At 44.3% G+C, this 24,916-nt stretch overlaps 1 protein-coding gene across 1 annotated transcript in view; it reads right to left on the bottom strand.

Annotated features, from left to right (window-relative positions):
• The window catches only part of KAZN (kazrin, periplakin interacting protein), a 239,543-nt gene that overhangs the window by 176,288 nt on the left and 38,339 nt on the right, over nucleotides 1–24,916 (bottom strand). The window contains exon 2 of the mRNA XM_075437451.1: nucleotides 3,450–3,607. Within this exon, the coding sequence (XP_075293566.1) occupies nucleotides 3,450–3,607 (158 nt within the window). The remainder of the gene's footprint in view (nucleotides 1–3,449; nucleotides 3,608–24,916) is intronic.

Below are 24,916 nucleotides of genomic sequence, written 5' to 3'. Positions count from 1 at the left end.
GAAATCCTATCTGGGGTGCGTAATGGATGGAGACCACTGGGGTCAAGAAAACCCTGCAGACTGTAATGACTTTCATTAAATCACTGTCTTCCCTGGGCAGAATTTGAGCTGACAGCCTATTGCTGAGAGGCTCCACACAGCTTATTACCTATCCCCACACGCAGTTTAATACCGCTGACGGAGCCGATGTACCAGCAGCCACCTCTCGGCCAGCCCTCACTGCAACTCCCGGCACCGTGCTCACACTCCTCCTGCCAATGCTACTCACTTGACACCAGTGACATTTCTGTAGGCAGTAGAGCAAAATATCTCAGGTAATGCCCCATTCTCCATGGGAGGAAGCCCTGTCAGATATGGGAGAGGAGATTTTCTTCCCCATTCAACAGCTGTTTCTCTGTTCTGTTTACCAACAAGTGACCTCCAGCACAGCAAATTTCTCCTATAAAGCCATAGTCACTACTGTCACAGTTGCTTGTACACTGGTATTGCAAAAAAATGAGGCATGAAAATCGGTGAAAGGTAGAGTAAATTGACAAAACAGATGGGGGAAAGTGGTTCTTCCAAGAAGCCAAGGGAGAAATAAATATGGACTAATGAAGGGACTGGGCTGGTGCTCAGTAGAGTGGAGTCCACATTCTGGCTATGAAAAAATATGACTGTGAAACCCTGAACAAACTCCCCAATGCCTCTCGGCTGTGGTTCCTCTTCTCCACACTGGTAAGGGTCCTTGCTGTTTTGTCTTCTCGGTGGTACATTGCTGAGAGTGGAGACCTGCACCTTCACAGGCAGATACACATGGTCCCCGCTGCAGCCTGGTCTAAAAATGCTCACAGCATTTTCTGAAGTGGAAAACTACGTTTGATTGATTTTGTGATTCATCTTAAGCCAAAAAAGAAAGGTTTCAAGATCAAAGCTAGATCCATGGTCAATCCAAAGACTTTGCGTCGGCCACATCTGGGTGCTGGTGTCCAGGGAGAGTTACTAAAATTTGTACAATTTCTCTCCACACCAGAAAGGCAACAGGCATAAGACATCATCCCCACAGGCTGTGTTTCCAAAGCATCTTAATAGCGCCGGAGAAGTGAGAAATGCCCATTAACCGTCCCCTCTGATCAGTCCCTTTCAGTGGGTTAGCAGTCCAGCTAATTGCTACCCAAAAATTAAAGCTAGACGTTGTCTCCCCATATTATCTGCCAGCCAAAATTAGGTCCACACCAAGAGAGGAGAAAAGGGAATAAAAGGGCCAAACACTGGATTTCAGCTTATCTTTGTATAGACCCTTGCACAATTGATCTTGTTTAGACCTGCAGGGCTCCATCTTCCCAAGAAAAACACTAGCTGGGAAGAAATGACATGAGGTAAGGAAAGGGAAATAATTGCATTGGTGATATTTTTTCCTCTGTGTAATTAGAGCCACAGGGCACTCTGCAGTCAGGGTTAGTACGTGCTTATATGCACACACTGGCGGTGATATTCCTGTTTGGGTAGCTTGCTGCCAGCCTCATGTTTCTTTCCTTCCTCAGAGGATTTGTTTTATTGGGGTTTTTTTTTGTACTTGATGTCGTCACCTGTTTAGTTCCATCCTTTTCCTCATCACTGCCACCTTCCATCCTGTCATCCTTCCAACTTGAAAATGCCAGGCAAAAAACCTTTCTGGGAAGAGATCCAGGTGCATCACGAGGATGCAGGAGCACTTGACATTTCCCTATTGTTATTAGCATTTCCTTAATCAGTCAGTCTATCACGAGCAGCTCTTAATATGCATTCAGGACAACTGATAACTTGTAAAGCAATTCTCAGATGCTAAAAAAAGAATTCCTGCACAAGAGGATTATCAATATCTACCTTTTCGCCCCACATTTTTTTTAATCTGCAACCTGCAGATGCCTGTAAGCATCTGCCTACTCTCATGCCTGACTCCCCCCAAAGGTATTCCCAGCTGCAGTACAGGCTATGCGAGTAAATCCAAATGCACAGTCTAAGCCTTCATGTTTTCCATGACGCAGCAGTGTCCCACCCGTTGGTTTAGGGTAAAGGGAGATGACTAAAGACGTACCAAAGTGACATGAACTCTGTGCTCGTAGAAATGAAATCCTGAGCACAGCTGTAATCATTTGCTCACTGCCCACTCCACAGCCCCCAAAGCCTGGACTGACTCCTCGTGCAAAATTACCCAACATTAAAATACATGTTACAAATAACAGGGATTCCCAGACCTCTTCTTGAATGCAACAAGATCCCTACTGGCCAAAGCAATTAGGATCAAAGGCTTTGAAAGGGAGAGAAGCAGATAAGATAACCACCAGACTCCACATGGGAGAATAAGTGAATAAAACACAAAAATGTGTAGCTTTCTCTGTTTACATTCTCCATTTAGGCACTTGTAAAAATGCTGGCAGCAAGTCACGAGAACCTGGGCCTGGGGACCAATTGGTTAACGGAGCGCTGGGTAATTGCAGTAATACTATCAGCACCGACTCATGCTGGCACTTGCGATGGCAAGCCGGGCTTAGCATGGGACAGCAATCAGGAAAAGCCCTGAATAAGATTATTTTGCTAATCCTCACAGGAATAATTTCCTCTTTTATTTTCTCGTTAAGCTTCTAACAAGAGGCGATGGGCACAAGCTGCAATATGGGAAATACCAATAAGATGTTCAGAAAAACGAAAAATCCCGCATGAGAGCAGACAAAGTGTGGAGCAGGAGCTGTGGGATCCCCATCCCTGGAGAGCTCTGATAGTGCGCGGGCCAGTCTCAGACCTGCTTTGCCATATTTCTATGTTTCTATGATTTTACGGCTTACAGGAGGAAAAAAGAGAGGAGAGCACCCTATTTTCAAAACAACCTTCTGATACAAGCTGGCGTTTTCGATCCAGACTTCACAAATAAAAACCAAAAGGGAATATAAAAAAATAAATATACTGAATATTTCAAAAGCTTTGGGTTTTTTTTATCAGATGGAGGAAGCACACTGTAACACAGTAAACCTACAGAGCGAGAGATTTTACGTTCAAGCAGCAAAGGCACAAAGAAACATCTGCACATCATTTCATGACTTATAACTGGCATTTTAGAGCATGGCTAAACCAACAGCTCAGTTATATGCCTGGCACTTCTAAAACTGGCATTCAGCACAGATGTTTAGTGGCAAAATGATTTTCTTTTGCTAGGACTGATGATCGGTATATTGCTCCATTTTCTCCTGAAACTTCAGAGCGATTTTCAACCCTAGACTTGAGATCCAGCCCCATCACGAGCTGCACACTCTGTGCACCGATATGTCCTTCCCGTAGCTGCAGATTTGAGAAGCCAAAGTCAGTTTTAAACAAATGTCAGGGACTAAGGTTTTCCACTGCTAAAACTGCCCGTAAAAATGAAGTACTGCCTCCAGATCTGTGCAATGTGCCTTCCTCACGTCCTAACAGATGGGAGTTTATTGATTTCCTACCTGTGCATCCATTAGGAGGTGCCTCATCAGCATCATGGCATTTTTCAGAGATTCCTTCTCGCTGGGCAAAAAGGCATCTTCGTCTTCATCCAGCGTTTTTGACTTGTTGACGATAAAATGGGAGATCTGGTCGTTCAACGAATGCAGTGACTCCACAGCTGCGGAGAGAGAGAAGGAAAGCAAAATGGGAATGAAACCATGCTGGAGGGACATGACACCATTTGCTCAGTTTGAGATGAATTATAGAGTGCATCCTCCTTTTGAAAAGTGCAGCTGGGAACTGGTCCCCATTACTGCCCTTGGCCTCTCTGCTAAGGGAACCAGTAAAGGCATGGTACAGACTGGTGACGACCATCAAGTCCAATATTGACGGAGAACTGCAGCAATAGCAACAGGATGATGTGGTCTAAACTAACACTGTAGTGCTAATTAACACTACATTGTTAATTTTGGGTTACTTCCAGATATCAGCCAGATTCAATCAGGATCTAAACACCACAATCTCACTGCTCCCCCAACCAATCCACATGCAGTCAATTTTCCCTACGTGATAAGGTTCTGCATTACCAAAGTTGTAATTTTAATAGTACATGCAGTGGGTGTGAGGGTTACAAAAGTACTGAGCTATTGCTATAAGGATCAATAATTATAAATATCCAATAGGTATACACGCATCTATAGGCAACTCATCTAAGGTTTAAGGTTACATCCCAGCAGTAGATAGGGCAATATATGGGTAGATATATGCACTGAAAGATTCTGAAACAGAAGAGTAACTTGTTACAAATATTACTTTTCATAAATTTGTCTGATATTAGTATTTATAAAATCCAGTTGAAACCAAAGATCCTTTCTGTTAAGAAAGTAGCCATAAGCCTTTTCTCCTCGGATCCGGCAAATCTAAACAGCAGTACTGTATAGCTGTGAAGAAAGTAAATTGCCCAAGGTCAAACAACAGGTCATTGCTAGAGTAAAAATGGGGAAAAATTAGTCTCCTGACTCCCAGCTCAGAGAACTGCTCCCCACGATGTGCTGGGACCCAGAACTTCAGACAACATGCAGGGCAGAACCTCAAAAAATTGGCTTTTTATGAACTTGGGTGGGAGAGAGCCGGACCAACAATTAAAATATTGCTCATTTGCTTTCTTCATGATTATTGGTATTTGAAATACTGTTAATCTTTCACATTCTCCAACCTAGGGTCAAAACCCAGGTATTGTAAGTGGGTTTCTGGTCCCAGTCATGCACATCAGAAATCACCACCTCCTTGGCTCACAGAAGTCCCTCGGCCATTTCACACGCTTTATGATGCTGCTGTTTATAAGGGCTGTAACGATACGAACTAATGGCAAAATTCATTTCTGCCCAATGAAAAGGTTTGCATTTATACAGATCTGAAAAGTCTGCGATACAATTTGCTTTTAAACCATCACAAGTTTTGAGTTTACATTTTTACTGTGGGCTCATTAAATAAATGAGGCTCGAGTAATTCTTCAGTGTATTTTCTTTCCGCCGGTGGTTCACGCAGTGCAACCCTTTGATAAGCTCGCGGCTCAGAGTAACACATCACTGTCACACGCTGAACTGTTCTTCAGCGGCACACACTGCGAATCCTGATTTGCTCAGGCTGTTTATGAATAAGGCAATGTGTTATTTAGGACTCTCTGACAATCTGATTTTAAGAACACGAGGCAATTGAAATATACTCGACCTAGTTCTGTCCAAAGCAGATCTCACCACAAAATTTGAAGTAGCAAAGATTAGCTATAAACCATACTCATTAAGGAGCAAATCTTCCCCAGACAAAAGGTCCATAACAGATAACAGGTATGTCTCCAAAATGCAGGAGTGAAAGAACAGAATCCTCCTTACCAAGTGGGGGTTTTTTACTAAAAAATAAAAAGCGGAGCCTTTCGAAGCTTGGGGAGACCCTGAGGGGATTGGAAGGATGCCCCAGTTTGGGCTATTTGTGTACCTCACTGCTTATAGAAAAGGTGTTTGAGGCTCACCACGATGGATGGGTCCATTTCAAACCATAACATAAATCATATTCAAGATAAGGGCTTAAGAGTAACTAATTGAATCAGTTCCAGCTTTCACAAGCGTGTGACAGCCGGGCTCGGGGTGTCAGTGGGTCACGCACGGGCACTGCGCTCGCTGGGAAGGCACAGAGGCTGCAGCCCAGCAGCCTGGATGTCACGGCTCCCGCTTGGCTCGTTGGCCTGCGCCACTCAGATACAACGATTTCGGCTTTACAAATTGCTGTACTCCAGGAAAGATAAATTCTGCACCTTGTGCACCTGCCAAAAAGCTCGATAGCAATCCCAGCATCCAAAAGCTGATGAAACCTATGGGGCAGAAATGCGAATTTGGCTATTTTGAAGCCAAAGATTAAGTTTGCTTAAACCTCAGTTGGCTCAGAAACTGACCTTTGGAGTGTGCTGCGAGTTTCTGTGGCAGACCACTCCTATAATAACGTATAAAGCTGGTGAAGGACTGGCTACAGAGGTCCTTACACAGGGCAGTTGCTTATCTTAGTGGCCATGGTGCAAGAGCAAGCGCCATGTCCAGGCAGGACACGTGGTAGACAGCTTTGGTCTAGTTCTCTCTCTCAGTCTTTGACTGTTCCAAGCAATAGTTATTCCCACCCATCCAGCGCCAAGCAGAATGGACACTTGCTTCCTCCACATTAAAGCAACTGAGTCCTGCATCCTTGGCACCTCCAAGGTACAGAAAACCAGCATAACAACAAGGATTTCACTGGGATGGATAGTGTATATTAAGCTGGTCATGCAATGAACCAGCAGCTCCTCTTGTGATTAATACGGGACCATCAAGACATTTGGGAACTTTCTCCAACATCACAGTTGCTCTTTCCTCTGCACAACAGAGTTTATCATATTTATGATGCGAAATCTGGGCCTTTTTCCACAGCACTCTGTCTTGGTCATTGCCAGAAAGAGATCTGAGGGCTCTGATGCATCTCATGCTGCCCTCCCTGTGCCCCGCAGTGATTACGGACTGCATGCTTAAAAGCTCCATTTTCCTCCAACACTCTCCCCCCACAATTTACAAATACATTTCTCTCTTGCTTTGCTACTCTGAGGTTAAACTGGACAAGATCAAGAGCTGTTACCGACAATTTTGTAGAGTCTTGGTTTTGTTTAGTTCCCTATGTCAATACCTCATTTCCAGCTGAACGGAATAAGATTTAGGAGCCTCAAGAAACACTGCCCCTGGACAAATCATTTTAGTGCTTTTCTCCAGAGCAAAACATCCCGATAACACATAGACAGAAGTCACCTCCGCCACAACTCCTCCCTCGCCTTTCAGCCAGCAGAACCTAACCATGGCGGACTGAGCCTCCCCACCATCAAACCCCGCTTCAACTGCAGATGCGTGAACCATCGGCAGAGAAGGAGGCAGGAGCGGGTTTGGGGAGTGTTCACTTATCACTAGAAAATGCCTAAAACTGCCCCGTAGGTATGCAAATTGTTTGGTGAGCTCCATGCGTTGCCCATTGATTTCTGGTCTCCTCCTATGTGTATTTTGACATCGCGTGGGTCCTGCTCCAATGCCAGGGCCAACATTTTCAGTCTTCTGCCCACAGTCCTCTGGAAAGTCTCTGTATCCATTTCCCACACTCAGCCATCTAAAAGTTTAAGCGCTTTCTCTTTTCTGAGGCCCATTACCATGGCTTTGTTCACACCATCATAAATTAGGTTCTGTCAGCATTTCTATTATAGATTCTGCAAGTCAGGCAGAAGGATTCATTCTAGCAAAGAGTGTGGTTCTGATATGGTTTGTTTTTTCCCTTCTAACAAAAGTGGAAGTGAAGAACTAAAAGCCACACAAAGCTTTTTGCCTCCTCAGAGAAGTTTTATTTCTTGAAAGGAAGGAAATCAGGGCTTAGCATTCCTCCATTCTCAGGCACGCAAGCATTTCTCCAGCACCATATCACTTTCCAAAAACAGTTTTGACAAAACATGACGGCCTGCAAGCAAAAGCTTACATCTGTCTTCACTATGTAATAATTTTACTGATGGGTGGGACTTCTGTATGCCACACACTATTGTACGTCACAAGCCAGGCCAGCATCACTCTTCAAGACACCTCCTTCTCATGGGTCAATGCACACAGAGCCGGAGGTATCTCAGAGTGATGCTCTGCTGTGAGTGCTGGGTTTTGGGGAGCAGCATGGCACATAGGTGTAGTGGAAACCACAGTGAGTTTGCCTACGCATACATGTAGCCAGGTTTCTCCAAGTCATAGAATCAGAGAATCGTGAAGGTTGGAAAAGACCTCTAAGCTCATCAAGTCCAGCCATCAACCCATCACCACCATGCCTGCTAAACCATGTCCTGGAGTGCCATATCTACACAGTTTTTGAACACCTCCAGGGATGGTGACTCCACCATTTCCTTGGGCAGCCTGTTCCAATGCCTGACCAGTCTTTCAGTAAAGAACTGTTTCCTAATATCCAATCTAAACCTCAACTTGAGGCCATTTCCTCTCATCCATTGCATGGGTTTGTTGTGACCCAAGTGCAGGATCCGGCACTTGGCCTTGTTGAATCTCATAGGACTGACCTCGGCCCTTTGATCCAGCCTGTCCAGATCCCTCTGCAGAGCCTTCCTACCCTCGAGCAGATCAACACTCCCACCCAACTTGGTGTCATCTGTAAACTTACTGAGGGAGCACGCAATCCCCTCGTCCAGATCATCGATAAAGATACTAAACCAGACCGGCCCCAAAACCAAGCCCTGGGGAAACCACTCGTGACCAGCTGCCAGCTGGATTTAGCTCCATTCACCCCAACTCTCGGGGCTTGGCCATCCAGCCAGTTTTTTTATCCGGTGAAAGGTGCAGCCACCCAACCACGAGCAGATAGTTTTTCCAGCAGGATGCCGTGGGAAACAGTGTCAAAGGCCTTACTGAAGTCCAGGTAGAGAACATTCACAGCCCTTCCCTCATCCACTACTCTCTTTCCATGTCTGGAAAGGCCGTCAGCAGACACGGGGTGGTCCACGAGCACGAGACCCACACAGGCCTGGGGACAGCAGAGGCCCCTGCTCTGTCCCCACCCGCGCGTGGAGCCGCCTGGGCAAGAGGAGGCCGCTCTGCCTTCCCCGGGCCTGCGGGCAGGACACACCGACCTCCAGCTGCCAGGGCTCGGGCGGGCGGCCCTGGGAGCCTCTGTGACCCTGGCTGTGGGGCTGTGCCTGGGGCCCAGCCCTGGGCCCCAGGGGTGGGGAACTGGGCCACGGTCGGGCCTGGGGGTGATCCCTGCTGCTCCTGCAGCTCCCCTGCCCCTGCCCTGCTCCCCCCCCCATCTCTCACCTCTTTCTCCTCAGGCCCCTCAGCCTCTCACCACGAAGCAAGCGTTTTGTCACACGTCCTCATGCCTGCCAACGCCCCAAAGCCCCGGGAAGCTGTAGGTGTTTCCTACAGAGCAGCAGCAGGCATCTGGCTGCAGGCAGGCAGCAGCAGGTTCGATTTTCTGATCACTCTGGGGCTGCACCAACATCTCTATCAGACACATCACTCCTGAAAGCCATCTTCCCAAGGCACGAGTATTGGTTCATCCCATCCTGTCTGACCAGTGAAGAATTGAGGACAGATTATTTTTTTATACTCTGAAATTTTGGCCTGAGCTGTAAGCCCACATCTGCTTTTAGCAATCTCAGTGTACACCAGAGTTCTCCTCCTCGAGCTAACGGCTTCCTTCCAGATTTACACTGACTGTGAGCAGAAAGTGGCTCCTGGAGCAGTTCTCCCAGGATTTACGACTTTAAAGTCACTCAAAACAAACAAAATTATATTAGTCTAAGTTATTCTAACCTCCTTATCTGAAGCAATAGCTCTACGTTCTCCAATATTTCTTCTCTTACCCTTTGGGAAGCTTAGTGTTGTTTAAGCAACGGCTGGCACATTAAGCAGTGGGGGGCAAATGCTTCTCTCATTTGTAATTCTCCAGGTTTAGAGAGATGCCAGAGAAATCAGAAGACACATTATCCAGTAAGGATGCAGAAAAAGCAGATCAGTATTTTACTTGCGCTCATTTTTATACGGGTCTGCCTTAGCGCTATGTTTAAACTCTGCTGAGCAAATCAAATCTTTTTCCACGCAGACTGTGGAAAATCTGTCTGAAAATAAAATCGTCTGAGTCTTGGTCACGAAAGTAAAACATGCATTTCTGAATGTCCGGCCAACACACAAAGTGAAAACAAAGGAAGCCTAAAAATCAAACCATTTCTTGTCAATGGTTTTCTGGGTGTCCTGCATCAGTCTGCAACACAGCTTCCAAAGGACCCTTCTCGTAAGCAGAAGATATTTGATATTTCTCATTTAAATCAGAGGAACTTTCTGATTTGTGCCCACTGAAAATCTATGTGAGAAGGATAATGAGGCAAACCCTCCATCCCTCTCAACATTAAGCCTTAAATGTTTCTGCTGAGCAGCACAGCATTGAACCCTGCAATTTTTTTGCAGGCATATGATACCTTTTTTAAAAAAAATATGTATTATGGACCTCAGATACAAGCACCGGTATATTCAGCTCAAATTAAAAGATACTCTTGATCCTCTAAAAAAAAAAAAAAAAGGAAAAAAAGAAAAAGAAAATAAAAAGAAAGGAAAAAAAGGTAGAAAAAACAATTTTAAAAGACACCGATTTTCCCTTCCCAAATCAGTCCCCTTTGACTTCAGCTTGATAACATATCAGTAACGCCGTGAGCGAGACAACCAGCTAAGTAAAAGTTACAGCTTTCAAAGCCCTGTTGGCTCCCCAGCTTTTCCTGTTCCAATTTCACCATTTCTTCATTGCAAGGAGCAATTTCCAGAGGCGAAGAAGCCAGAACTATCCTCCGTTAGTGCTCTGACGTCACCTACAAGGAGGGAGAAAATGATCTATTTTTGGAAGTGGTGTTTTTCACTGCTGCTATCAGAGACGCTGTCCCATGTTGGGTTTTTTCAGGTGAGGATCATTTGCCACCCCCAGAAGCAAGAACAGGTCAACAACGCTGGTTTTTTGCAGGGCACTTTGGGGTGCAAATCAGCGGTGCCTGAAGGACATGCAGGGGAGAAAGGAAATTGCTTTCTGTCAGAGATGAGGGAAAAAATATACTCGTGCCAAAGACTACTTCAAGGAAGAGGCTGAAGCAATAAAGCCGTTCCAGGAGACCCCGTTTTATACACTCCAGCTACTGCCCAGATGAGTACAGAATAAAACAAACCATAGATAACATATCCTGAGATCTACTGACAAAAGCCAGCAGAGTCTCAAATTAATTCTTGCTTGCAGGAGTGACTAAATGAAAGAGGACGGACACTGTCATAATTTTATCAAGAGATGCAGTATAAAGATTCCTGGGCTCATCGGCTGACACGGCTGCAAAAAAATTACAGAAAACGTTTAAATCGGAGTTTTCTGCAGGGAGTCAGCATTTGCCACTGAGACTGGAGATTTGCTCCCATGGAGAGAAAAGCCAAAAAGCCACACTGCATGCACAGATACTTTGAAAATCCCTCCCAGGCGAGCGTGGAGAAGTCTTTAGAGCTCCAGGCTGCCAGGGAAACCTCGCCTGCCAATGAGTGTTTCTGACTATCCGGCAAAAGGCAACGATGCGTGTAGGCAAATTGTGCAATTCATTATCACTTAATATTACCAAACAGCATCTCAAATAACATCTATGGGTGGTGTTTTTGCAAAAAGGAAAAAAAAAAAAAATATTCAAAGCACTTCAGGTCTTTCCTTTACGAGCTCCCCCCACTTTATCAGCACTGCCACACCAGAGTCCACTGCAGGTTTCTGTAACACCCAGCACCCAGCTGCCTTTCGGCAGAGGATTTCAGCATCTCCCACATCATAAGTCCCAGCCCATACTCCCTTTTGAAGAGCAGTTAAAACGGGTTTGCTCAGCCAATTGATTAAATTTCTTAAATCTTTTTATTATAATGAAATAACAACCTTCTGCGCAACTTCAGTCCACAGAATAATGACCCCACTCGCAACGAAGATGCTCTCCAAATGCACTCACTCTTCATCAAAACAGAAAGAGGAAAATCCAGGCTGTTGCTGCTCAAAGTTTCATCTCCCCGGCTGTCTGGCCACAACTCTCACGAGATGCTCTCAGCGATGAGCCGGGTGATGCCAACAGACAGCCCAGAGACCACCGAGCACAAGGCTTGCCCTTCTGACACCTGGGCAACCCACAGATCTGGGACATTAAGGGCAGGGAGAGACTGACTGCACACAGACCAGCAGCGTGTTTTCTGCTTCCCCTAAATCACAGTGACTTCTCAAATACTCCCTCACCACCCTGGCAATGGGCTGCTGCTCTCTGCGCAGGTTTTGGGAGAAACTATGAGCGTTCTTGTGAAAGCTCCAAATCCTGACTTTGGGACCAATCTACAGCCAGCCCTGCGGATGTAAGCATGGAAATTCAAGGCAGTTGAGGATTATGGCAAGTAGACATATGCAATGTATAGAAATATTATCTTTATAGAGCTAAATTATAAATAATGCCTGTCCTTATTTATATTACTGAAGTTGGATCACAAGTCTTTTGCTGGTCCAAAAAAAAAAAAAGACACGTAAGACATGCAACAGTTCATTTTTGCCTGATTAATGATTCTGGCTAGGAAGCCTTTCCCACTGTAGTGTTTGCTAATATCATTTGGACACACCAAATAATTTATTCTCTTAGCAGTAGAAGAAATCTCATTATATAAAGGCCAAGCTCATGAAAATTGTTCTGCCCTCTCTCGTACCAGTATTGCACCCGTTCAACACCTCCCACTTCCACTGAGGTGAGCAGCTGACCTGCAAAGCTCACAGCCATCGGGATCACAAGGCAAGCTCTGTCTCAGCACACTGAGCCCATTTTCCTTCACCCAAGCTGTCCCACGTCTTTCCAACTGGAAAATACACCTTGCAGCACCTGCCCCATCCATTCGCTGGTGCCAGTCGTTGTTTACACGACCCAACCTTAGACTCTTACCTACCTGCAGAAACATTGGGAAGATCTAGATCTGAAAAGCTCCATAAATATTTTTTCCTGTTACTGGTGAGAAGAGACCTACAGCTTTTTTCTTTCCTTTGTGGTCTTTAACTTGTTTCAAAGAAGGCATTCAATGAGCCCCCTCGCAGGAATAATTTACCACACCATTAACTGAAGAAAAAATATCTGGTGTCTGCATTAGGGGCTCAATCACCTTCCAGAGAAACACTGTGAAGAACTCATTACAGTAATTACTAACAAGCTGGCCTCTTTGGGCTGTAAATGTTTTGTGTGTAACTGGCAAGGAGCTGCATTCAGAGCTTCCCAGATGCAAAAGAAAGCCATCAGACCAATAAATGGACCTATAGTTCCGGAGGAAAACATGCTCAGAAATGAAGCTGGTCATTTTTTCAGCTTATTAGTTTCTCCTTACAAATCTGACCTTTTTGGAAATGAAAAATGACATCAAGAAGTGGAGCTCTGTAGAGCCATGGCAGCTCTTTAACAACCAAAGTTTTTCATTGACACCTTTTTTTTTTTAATGGCGCAGAAGCTTTTTTCAAAGTTGGATTTTTAACTACTGCAATGAAAATGTCAATTTTAAACAGTCCTTAAAAACATGGATATGTTTTGAATCCAGCAACACAGAAACAAATTTTGCAATTTCTCATTACATTCCCCCTCCATTGACATGCACGTATTTTAGCAGACAGTAGACAAAGGATGGGAGCTTCAGAACCAAGCGGCAAGGACAGATGTCCATATTCCCCTTGCAGAAATCATCTGCTGCTCAAGAACTCCAGAGATTATGTATCCAAGACAGGGCTGTGCTGAGGGAAAGAAGCGCCGTTTTATTTTGCTGTGTCCTTCTGGGTTTTTTATCAGCCCTCTGGCAAGGCCTTTTCTTCTTTGCCTCAGTTTCTTCATTTGTAAATTATAGCTAATGCCTCTCAGTAGTAAGCTGAAGTTAACTAGAGTTTGGCCAATATTTTAAAAATTAAAAGGCTCAGTGTTTACTCTAGCTGAAATACTGCCAGGGGTCATTCAGAAAATAATAAGTTTCTCTTTGGGTAATAGTCCCACTAGAACTACGAGAATATTGGCGAGCTGAAGAAGTGCTCCCATGCCTAAACACTTGCCTATTCCCGCCCAGCTGTACTAGTTAGACTAATAAATTATATTACCACTCACCCTAAAAGAAAAAACCCAAACGAAAATAAATTCCTCTGCTATGTTTATGCTTATGACAAGGAGACTGAGTCAGCACAGAATAAAGCAGCCAGTGATGTGGTCCTGCTGCTTTCAGTAGTGCTTTGAGCCAGGAGAGCCCATAACTCCTCCAGCAAACTGGACTCCCAGCTTCAACAGTCGGACTATTGCTGTTTACAGAAATATTTGAGATGTTTCATTCCCCAGAGAGCTACAAACTGCCAGGCCAGGAACAATGTCAGACTGAGAGATGTGGAAGGCATGATGCCAAACCAGTAAATCTAACTTCTGCAAGAGAAACACAATTCAAATTTGCCAAGAACCGAAAAACCCTTTCCAAAGATGGACAAGGCACGGTGGCACCCAGCTTTACAGCTGCTGCTCTCTTGTTTCTGTTGGGTAATCATCTATTTGTTGCCTCTTTAGCTAATTGTGCAACTACTATATTTCATAAACAATAGCTACTTTATTTAGACTAAAAGGAAGCGAGCAACAGAAATTACGTACGCCAACACAAAGACAGCACAGGCCAGATATCCGGCTGCTATGAGCTGACTTCAGAGGAGCGATGCCCAGCTGCGCTTGCATTCGGGCAGCAGTATGGTGTGGGCTTTGACGGGCTACAGGAGGCCTGGCTCCTACTCTGCCCAAGACTGGCTGTGGGATCTTGGACAAGTCACCTAAATCCTTAGCGCTTCAACTTCCCAGCCGTAAATCCAAGTTCCGTAGCCCATGGTAACATCACAAACCACAAAGGCAAGATGCCACCACTGGTGAGGGACTCGTTGGCTTTTCCCTGCTGTTCAGCTACAAATTCGGACTGGTTCTGGTTTAACAAGCCGCTCCTGGTGCAAACAGGATGCGATGGCTCCTCGGTGTCAAAGGTGGAAGAAAACACTTCCTGAAGGGAATTTATCAAATCGCAAGCTTTTCTGGGGTTTGAATGAACTGAAATTGTTAGAAGGCAACTGAGCTTGATTTGTTTCCCACCAAACATCTGGAAGAGCATGAAGCTGAGTTACGTGTTGTGAGTGCTGACAGACTAATGAATATTGTCTTGCCAATCTGCTGGGGATGCAATAATCAGTGAGGGTCACCAGAAATCCTGAAACTGGCTTAAAAAACACGATGTAAAAACTAAACAAACTGAGTTTGTTCACATCAGCTCTGAAGATCTTTGTTTCACTCTTAAGATGGCACTCCTTTTAACCAGAAGGCTTGGAAACTAAAAAAAAAAAAAAGAAAAAGAAAAAACACCCCACCAAACCCAGCAGATTTGCCACATAGGAAAAATATCAACAATTAGAAGACTTGCAATAAAATCATGAAAACTGGCAACCTGCAAATCTCCCCTTGAATGTGTCTAGGTTTGCTGTTCGTAGCGGAAAGAAGGGACGGAGGACACTGTTAAAATAAGTATCTAAATTTCCTTGGGAGCTGCCTTCTTGAGCACTTGAACTGTAAGATGTGACACTAACAAAACGCTGGGCTTAGAAATTCTATCTTAAAAAAATACCCTTCTGTTGGCAGAGCATTATAAAAGCTAAAATTCAAACACGGGAAACGTACAGGTTGATAAACCTCTCTTGAGTACAGCGGATCAGAGGGTCAAGTTTTATCAAGCACTCGCACAAAGCCAGCTGCCTCCGAGAGCCTGGGAGGCGGATTTGGTTCCCGCTGCAGATAAAGGTGACGCTGAGGACCACACCAGATGCTACGTCTGCACCGATACTGCCCGCGGAGCCACACGCTGTCGGTTCCTGCCTGCTAATTGTTTTATTCCCGCATTTCCTTCTTGTCCAAGACACATAATCCACAACGTGCAGAAGTAGCCTTAACTCGTTTTGCGGACTGAGAAATCCAGACCTTTTTTTTTTTCATTCAAACTATTCAGCTCACAGGAGAGTGTCATCTGTAGATGCACAATGCCATGGATATTTTGGCTTATTTGTAATTTCTGCAATTTTCATATTACTGTGTCAATTACTGCCCAATTTTGACTTGTACCTGTTAAGCCATTGCATCCAGTATCACTAACCCTATTTATGTGGGAAAAAACAGTGTCTAGAAATACATTCATGCATTTGAGGTTAAAATGAGACTATATTCAGCATTTAATAACCCTGATACGATTATATCTTTGGAGCAAAAGCTTCACATTCAAGACACTTCTTTCAGTGTGTCATTTATTTTTATGGGCACAGAACTGAATAAACTCCTCCTAAAATAAAGGAGATTTTTCAGACCAGTATTTAAACTTGTTATTTCTGTTAACCATGCCTATAAAATGCAGTAATATTCTTTGTAAAGAATGCAATTCTGTGATCAACTGTGTATCTACAGCTCCAAACTTCACTTCCCTGTAAGAGCAAGTAACTCCAGCAGCAGTTGTAGAAAACCTTCCATGTTTCTGTTTCTGCAGTATCACAGTGCACCGGCCTTTTCCCAAGCAGTCAGAAAAAATGACAGCTTTGACTTTCCAGAAAATGGGATTTCACTGTCCTTAGGATACAGGGGAAACACAATCACAGAACCATAGAATCCCAGCATGGTGGGGGTTGGCAGGGCCCTCTGTGGGTCACCCAGCCCAACCCCCTGCCCAAGCAGGGTCACCCAGAGCAGGCTGCACAGCACCGCGGCCAGGCGGGGCTGGAATATCTCCAGAGAAGGAGACTCCACAGCCTCCCTGGGAAACACAAGCTGCAGTGAAGGGAACTATTCTTGGTGTACTCCTTCACAGAAAGCCCACCACCACACGTCTGGCTGTCGGTGCACCAGAAGCTTGTGCTTCACAGCCAAAATAACGATAACCGCAGCTCCCATGTACTTCAGCGTGGACGAGGGATGAGTCCGGAGCAGCTGCCCAGATCACAGGCAAATTGCTACGTCTTTGCTCATCTTACCTAACAAAATATTTTGGAATACTTCTTGACACAGTCAGAGGTAAAAACGGATGGCAGGAAATCTGTCAAACTCTTCTTGGGTTTGGTGTGGGTTGTTTTTCTTCCTAACGAAATGCTTCTTTCACTGAAAAAAAACTTGATTTTGAGAGGCATGTCAGTTGTGAGGTTTCGTTTAGAAAACACGAGTCATGACGATGTTTAAGCACATCCTCCTCTTGTGTTCAGGGTGGCATTTTAACAGAGTTTCGCGGGCCCTTCCCATTTCTTTGTAGTGACGTTTTCATTCTACCTGAGCACAATCGTTTGTCAAAATTATGACATTTCCAGCAAAAAAGAACAAGTAGAGCATTCAAAGCTAATTACATAGTATTCAAATGTTTGTCTCGGTTGGAATCTTTATTTTTTATTTATTAGATTTTCTAGATGTTGCTGCTAAGGTGCTTTTACCTCTGTTGCAATCAACAGAATTTTCAGTAGAGAGAGAGTACCTCATAACTTTTTTCATGTGCTAAAGCCTCGTGTGAAACTAAGTGCATTTTTCTTGTTGATGACCAGTGGGAAAATAATTTGCTTCTAAATTTACCTAACTGCAGAAGACACTGCCTTCTTTGTTTCAACTTTCCTAGGTTTTGTGATTTAGGTTTGAACCTTGACTTCGTGGCCGACCTCACATTTTATATCTAAATTACTCACCCTGCATTTGTAAGCGTTTGCTGGTGGCATTTATCTCAGCAATTTGAAAGCAGGAAAAAGCAAATATCCCTGTAGACAGGGATAACATCTATTGCATTAACCTCCTTTCCTCACCTTCCTCTGTAGCCTTTGCAGCAAGATCATTTGGCAAGACAATGAAATTAAACTTTAACAAAAGACAAGAAGAGTAACTGGCACCAATATGAAACTGGGGAAGCAGCATTTTGCAAGCAAGGCTTCGAAGGACTGGGATTTTCCCATCAGTCGTGATCCTGTGCCAAGCCCAAGCGAGGAGCTCGGGCTGCAGCCAGACGCTTGGAGAGATGCGAGCACTGCGATACCCCCGCCGCGTGTGAAGCAGATGAAACCAGAACAGCAGCAATAAAAATGCCTGCCTCTCCTCCGTAACACAGACCATGAGGTAAACAGAAAAGGTTTTGATTGAAGCGTTCAAAACCCTCAAAGTGACTCAGAGACTCATTTCATTTTCAAACCTGCCCACAGTTCTTCGGTTCCAAAGTCTCAGAGTAGCTGTGGCATTTTGGCACCCAACTTGTTTTGAGGATGGAGCTTAAATCCTTCTGAAGGTGCAGGTCAAGGAGGGCAGCAATTCTGGGTGCCCAGCCCTCAACGGGTGAGAGATGCCTCAAAATGAGACACCTGGAAGCGCATTTACTTGCTGCCATGACCACTCTGCCCTGACAGCCCACCTACTCTGAAAAGCCCATGGAGCTGATCGACACATCCTTCAATCCCACTTTTCAGATGCTGAGCAGCTCCAGCTCCAACTGTCTTTCCCTGTGTGAGGGTCTCTTTCAGCTGGCAGTGAGCATGACTTAAAGTTTCTGAGGGCCTTTCATCTTCCTGAGGCTCCCAAACATGCTTAAACAACATCATCAACATGAGAAGTTAATTCGCCCGGTTAAGAACCCAGCCTATCCCTGTGTTCCCTCTGGCAGCTGCCTAAGGGAACAGCCATTGTCTCCGGCACAAGCATTTTGACGGATGAAGGGAAAGCATTTCGTTTTGACACTTGACTGACAGGAAGCGTCCCTGTTCATTATGACCAAAAAGACAGAAAGAGAGGAAAATGATAATACAGCTCCATAAACTAATTTTGGTGTCATATTTAGAGGGTTCTTAGAAGACGCAGAGGGTGAGCTAAGACTGCACAGTGCAAGAGGTTTATTTACTCTATTTCTTACAAAGTCAGGGTGAGATCAGCACCAAATCTGCTAGATTCCAAGAGCAATATAAAATACGCTATGCATGGACTTATGCAAATAAGAAACAACCTCCTCAATAGCTCCAGCTGCATAGAGCTACCTCTACTCTCACCAGAGTAACTTGAAAGTCTTTGGTGAACTTCATCCTTATCTATGCTGGCGTAACTCAGAATGATGTGTCTCCCCTCGGCATTGCTTTTTCTCGACATCTCGCAATGATTTCAAGCTCACAGAAGGCCAACCTGACAAGGGCTGAGTCAGCAATGGCTGGGCGAAGTGCTGGGCTCCGGGTACGCAAGGGGCTGCTCTGCCATCTCGGGGAAGGGAAAAGCGCTGGGAAACCTGAGCACGAAAAGGATCCCCGGTCTTTTGAAACTCCCTCCTGCTCTCCAACTTCCCACATTTCCCTTCCACCTACATATCAGAAATCACAGACAGAAAGGGAGAGCCAGGGGAAGTACATTGCTTGCCCAGTGTCAAACAGCTTACCCAGAGCAGAGACTGGGACAAAACCCATCCCTTCAAATGAAGTCTCATGAAGCCTACAAGGACTCAGTGCAGTTGTCCTGGGCTCTCCCATACAAAGCTCAGACCAACAGATGGTGATGGCCCAAGGAAAATCCCGCAGCACAGGCACCCGGTTTCATTCCTATGGATTTCTGCACCCCATTAAAAAGAAAATGACCCCAAGGCTATTTTCTGCCTCCCCAGCGTTCCCTCTCCTGAGCATCTTTCTCTGCTCTTCTTTCCAGGTTTGCCATGGCAACAAGAAAACTGCGTATTACCAGTGTAAAACACATGGGTTAGGCTTTTAAACTGCCCTTCTATCTCTAGCCGGGTTACGACATCTCCTAGCTACAAGACGTGCAAGACTGGCAATACGCTCGCTGCCGTGAAAAGCTGCAGCACAGTAAATCCCAGACAGTAAACACATAATCGGCTGCAGGTACATGCAAAGGGCAGGCAGGAGTTTCACGTCTTCAAAAACCAGGAGGTAACATGGTTAGAAAATCGGGGACATTGGCTTCCGATTTCATTTCATTCAGTCATGGGCATGGCGGGGCTGAGCTGGGCAAGCCGCGAGCGAAGCACACCCTCCTCTGGACAACTGGAGAGGCTGGAACATGAACGTTGCCATCGGGGAGGCACTCACCAAACTGCAAAAGGACATGACGGAGGCAAGCCAGGGTTTCTTAGCAACAGCATCACACACGGGTCCATTAACTCCAGATTCCTCCATGAGTAAATCCTGAGCTAGGAAAATCTTCAGGCACTTATTGATAGCGTGAGCTAAAGGGTGCCTTTCGTTCAGTCCGGGACAGGGGAAAATAAAGGCAGCCATTGAAAAACAAAGACCAGAAATGACTTGCATTTTGGGAAGGACTCTTTGGATGTCCTAGAGGTGTTGGATCTGCAGCTGACTCATAATTAGGTCATGGTGAGCTGCCATGGTGGGTCTCTACAAAAGCCTCAGCTGCAGAAATTGCTCTTGCAATTCTGTGAGAGGATTGCTTTGGCCAAGAAAGCAACTGAAAAGCAGCTCATAAAACACAACAGAAAAACACAGAAAGAGAATCAGAGGGCAAGAAGGGATTCATGTATTATAGCAGTTTGATTTTCCCCTTGCAAAGTGCTTCATATTTGTGGGACTCTGTTGACTCATTTCATTGGCGCTACTCCTGATTTACTGGTGGCACGGCAGACAGAACAAAGGCGAGACCAGACGAGGTGGCCAGGAGGCTCCTCCTCTTCCCTTTAACCACCATTTGCAATATTTCTATTCTGATTGTAGCTGACAGCAACAGTGACTTTATTTCACCCCTAAGCAGCTCTTTATTTTCTCAGAGTCCGTCTCTGGGAAACATGCAGTGGTTTGAACTGCTCTGCTTCAGTTTTGGAAAGCTATGTCTCAAACGCAGCTGAGCACAGACCGAAAACGCCCCAGTGAGAGTCCAAGTGTGTATTTTAACCACATTTCAAAGACGATTTTAACACATTCTCCGAGAGGCGGGAGACGGATGCTGTTTGAACCATCACAGTGTTGGAATGCATGGAGCTGGCAATACCGCGCTTACACATAGAGCACAAACACAGGTTATCTGTACACAGTATTTTAAACATTACATTTTCACAGTCTATCCAGACTAGATGTTTTCTTCCTATTTCCCATTAAAAGGGCCCTTTTGCTGATGATCATTCAGTTATCATCAGAGGTTATGAAGCTAACGTGACAAAAAGGCAAGGTAAGTACATTCATAGGCTGTCTCAGTGCACTGCAAAGTTCCCTTGCTTGAAAAGGTCAGCTCATTTTAGATTGTCTATTTGCATAAATTTTCAGCAGTCAACCCTGGCTCTTCCTCCGATACAAATGAGAAACCTGTATCAGATGTAGTTCTCAGACCAAGTTACACACAGATCCTGCTTTTATATCGAGACAAACAATAACACCTTATCAATTCATCTGCACTGTGATTTTCATTCATTTTACTGAATTAATACCTTTAGAAGCAAATAGCTTAAAATTACACTTTAAAATACTTCCATTGGTATTCTGACAAGAATAAAGAACAGATTTCAATCTGTGAAATAATACAGAGAAGAGAAGTAGCTGTGGTCAAGAAGTAATTTGCTGGCACGATCTACAGCATCTGTCTACAGCATATTTAGGTGTCAGTCACAGCGCACGGGGCCACTGGATTCACCTAATCAGTTCTTCAGCAGCGGATCAAATCCTTCCAACCCCTCTGTGATTTGCACGAGGAGTCAAAATGATAAACTCTTTAATAACGCCAGCAGATAGCACGCACTGAACTAGAGAACAGATACAGGGCTTTTTAATGAAAAGAACATGAGGTTTATCATGTTTTCGCTATTGAACTCAGACGAGATTAGGCTAATGAAAAGCAAAAACAACCTCCCTCCCCTCCGAACTGCTCCTCAGCCTTCGAAACGGCTGCAGCCAGGAGAATGTCAGACACCTCCTCGCAGTTTTTCCTCCTTGCGTGACAGGTCACCGTGCTCCCACCACCACCAAAAAATCACATCAAGCTTTAAGACCTCCATTTTCTGTCTTTTTCCACAGCCTCCTCTTGTTGCTTTTTCTAACGACTTTTATATATGTTCAGTGAAATAAAGGAGCAGATACACACGCATGGCTTTTTTTGCCACATCTTAAACCCTCAAATCACTCCTGTCCTGAAAAGAGCCTTCATTAGCGTGCATTTCCATACCGAGATGAAAGAAGTATGTGAGGCTAAAGTTTTCCCTGGAAAAGGAGAGGATCTCAAGCTGTTAATATGTCATTATGTTTCTGTTCATTATCATCTCTGGAAGCTGACAAATATGTTTTTAATGACTTTTTTTTCCTTAATGCTCTTTAAAGTACTTTTTCCTTACTGCAGTGCTAATAAGTTGTAAAAATCTTGTCCTGAAACTATACACCACACAGCAGCTCACACTGCTGCAGTTTTAATGGGAAAACTTTCTCCAAATGCAAATTAAACAAAGCATTTACTGGGACGGAGAGTCAACTTCTTAACACATTAAATCTTTCCACAACGTATTTATTCGAGATTCAATTTCCAAGGTGGTTTAAACAAAAAAGTACAGGAGATTTTTAGTAATAACATAAGAACTCTGCTTGGACGCAGGTAGAACTTACCACCTTCACAACTCAGCTGGCAAAGCCTATGTGTATGTATTATACATATATATATATAAACCAAGTGTACTGGCTGGAGCACTCTTCCCTATGTGAAGCAGCATTCAGACTGAAGCAATTCTACTTAGTATTTCTTCTGCATTCTGTTGCAAAAGAAATAATTAAAGAGTGCTTTGAAGGCATCTGCCAAATACCGTGGTTCTCTCTGCTGTTCTCTAGCAAATCAATGATCTTTGAATTGAAATAAATCTTTTTGTATGGTTTGGACAGTTTTATCATTTAGAGCCAGTTTCCAGCAGAAAAACCTTACATCGACATAGCACAGCTTCTGGAAGATAGATGTTAGCACAATGTCAAAACTAATCAGGAATGACACACTGCTGTTATTTGATTCTGCTTATTGAATTTATTTGTCTCTGATTGTTACTTTCTGCAAAACACTGTAACATGGGAACGTTTGTTAGTAACATCAGTAAGGGAAAAGTATGATTAGCACACAACTTTCCCCACCTCCAGGCCATTTAAGCAAGTGCTTATTTTATTTCTTCCTAAGTACAGCGTTTTAAAGCACATTTAAGTGTTTTGCTGAAGTGGGTTCTGGATAGCAATAAATGAATCATTACGAGGACAAATTATCCAAACTGGGTCATAATCGACCATGCTATGCAAACTCCAAATGTGAAGTGGGGAAGCAGCGAGTGACTCACCCAGGGATAACGGGAAAGAGACTGATTACTGCAAATGAATACCAAGGGCAAATGTGAAGTTATTCAGACAGTAATTTGAAGAGTTCACAGCTCTCACTGACCTCATATGAAGTCTTAAAATAGTTTGAGGAAAACTAGTAAAAGCAAAGATTAGTGACCACTGTGTTGCCAAGTCTCTGTGTGCTCAGCGTGTAACGGACAGTGCAGTTTGGACACAGCAGTTAAGCTGGAGAATGCACCATAAACCACGGTGTGGCTCTTTTTTATTTGGCCGAGAAAGGTGTGGGCAGGTTGGAACAGGGAATAATGCTGATTATAATAAAAACAAACACTCCTTGCTTAGCACCTGAGCTCCCGGGGGGCATGTCCTGTCCTGTACACCTCCAAGGCACACAACACTTTGGAACCAAAAGGTAAGAATACAGAACAGAAGTGCAGATGCTCCTTATGCCAGTTATTTGCATAGGCTAAATTACCATAAGAAAAAGAAGAGGACATTCAAATCAGGTTATTCATGAAAAAATGACTACAGCTTTGCACGGTGTGCAGTACAGACCACACTGCTTCTTTCTTGGACGCACGTGGGCTTGGTCATCTGTAGATGCACAATATTGAACAAGACAAAGCACCGCTCTGCTCCGGCACCGCAACCTCCCTGCCTATTGGCAAACTCTGCTTTTGGCCATTGCTCAGCAAAGGAAGACTACAAAAGCACACGAGCACCCACTCCCTCCCCGCTCAGTTCCCGGGCCAAGGTAATCCTTCTTCATTGTGAAAGGGAAACAAAAGGGAAAAACCTCATGCCGTCCGCACAACTTAGTTCAGACCCACGGGTTTGACATCTGCCTGATGGGCGAGGGGCTTTTTTCGGCTTCGCACAAAGCAAAAATGTGCCAAAACCCGTGTCTGACCGTCACTGATGGAAAGCAACGTCTGGAAGAGCTTTTCAACAGTCCTGAGCTGTTGGAGGAGGATGTTGTCACAATAACCTTAAGAAATAAAACAGAGAAGCAGCTTGAAAGACAGACCCTTTCGTCCCTGTCCTCCCCTAATCACATGCAGAGATGACACAGTTTCAGACAGAGGAATTAATTATTTGGTTAACCCAGCTCCGTTTCATGTGGCCGTTGCTTTCCGTTGATAAGGAGCGAACAATAAGATCTCTCTTTTCTTGAGAAAGCCTCCAGCCCATTTTCCTTTGGTTACTCCTACACATCGCTTTTCCTGTAACAGAAGTATTTGACTTTTTTTTTTCTTTGATGGGGTGAAATAATAAACATGAGATGAAAAAAGGAGAGGGGCACCCTTTTGGCTGGAAATCTGAGAACATGGCTGCCTTCTGGTTCAAACCACATCTTCTGAAGCTGCCTCAAATGAGGGGGGAAATAAAGCAGGAGTCGTCAGGAATTTGTAAAAAACATTACAATGGGCTTCAACAAAATCAGGTTCCTTTTATATTCAGTATAACCAATTTCTGGTATTTTCAGTAAATTACTTGCATTGTAGATACATCAATTCTCATATGGCTTAATTAATTATGCCACTTCCAGGTGATACTGAGATGGGAAAACACAACAGGTGAAAACTGGTGTGAAGCTAGAGATGGAGTGTTTTTCCGTCGGTGGGTAATGATTTTCCAGGAGGCACAGCAGGGTTGCAAGGTGTGGGAAATTTTGTTATAATTTCACTCAAATAAAACTAACTCCTACACCTTTCAGGGTCAAAAAAGCTCAAGCAGCATAAAATTGCCTTATCATTAGTGCAATTTTATGCATAAGAAATTGAAGGGAGTTAGAGCCATTCTCATTTTAAATTAAGGGCTGGTAACCTGGAGGAGAAGAAAAAAAAAAAGGAGAAACTCAGCTCTGAGCTAACATTTGGATAGGCCAAGGGATGGCCTCTTCATCCGCCAAGTGCCAAACATCGGATGCTGTATGTGACAATGAGTGATGCATAGACACACACGTGAGTTATTCATGCAAGAGCCTTTAAGAAGGAAAGTGGCTTTTTATAATTTCACCCTTTGATCATTAAGTTTCAACAAAAATAGACAAATGAGCGCAGGT

The sequence above is a fragment of the Opisthocomus hoazin genome, chromosome 16, assembly GCF_030867145.1.
Source record: "Opisthocomus hoazin isolate bOpiHoa1 chromosome 16, bOpiHoa1.hap1, whole genome shotgun sequence".
NCBI classification, from domain to species: Eukaryota; Metazoa; Chordata; class Aves; order Opisthocomiformes; family Opisthocomidae; genus Opisthocomus; species Opisthocomus hoazin.
This window is presented reverse-complemented; position numbering and strand designations above follow the sequence as displayed.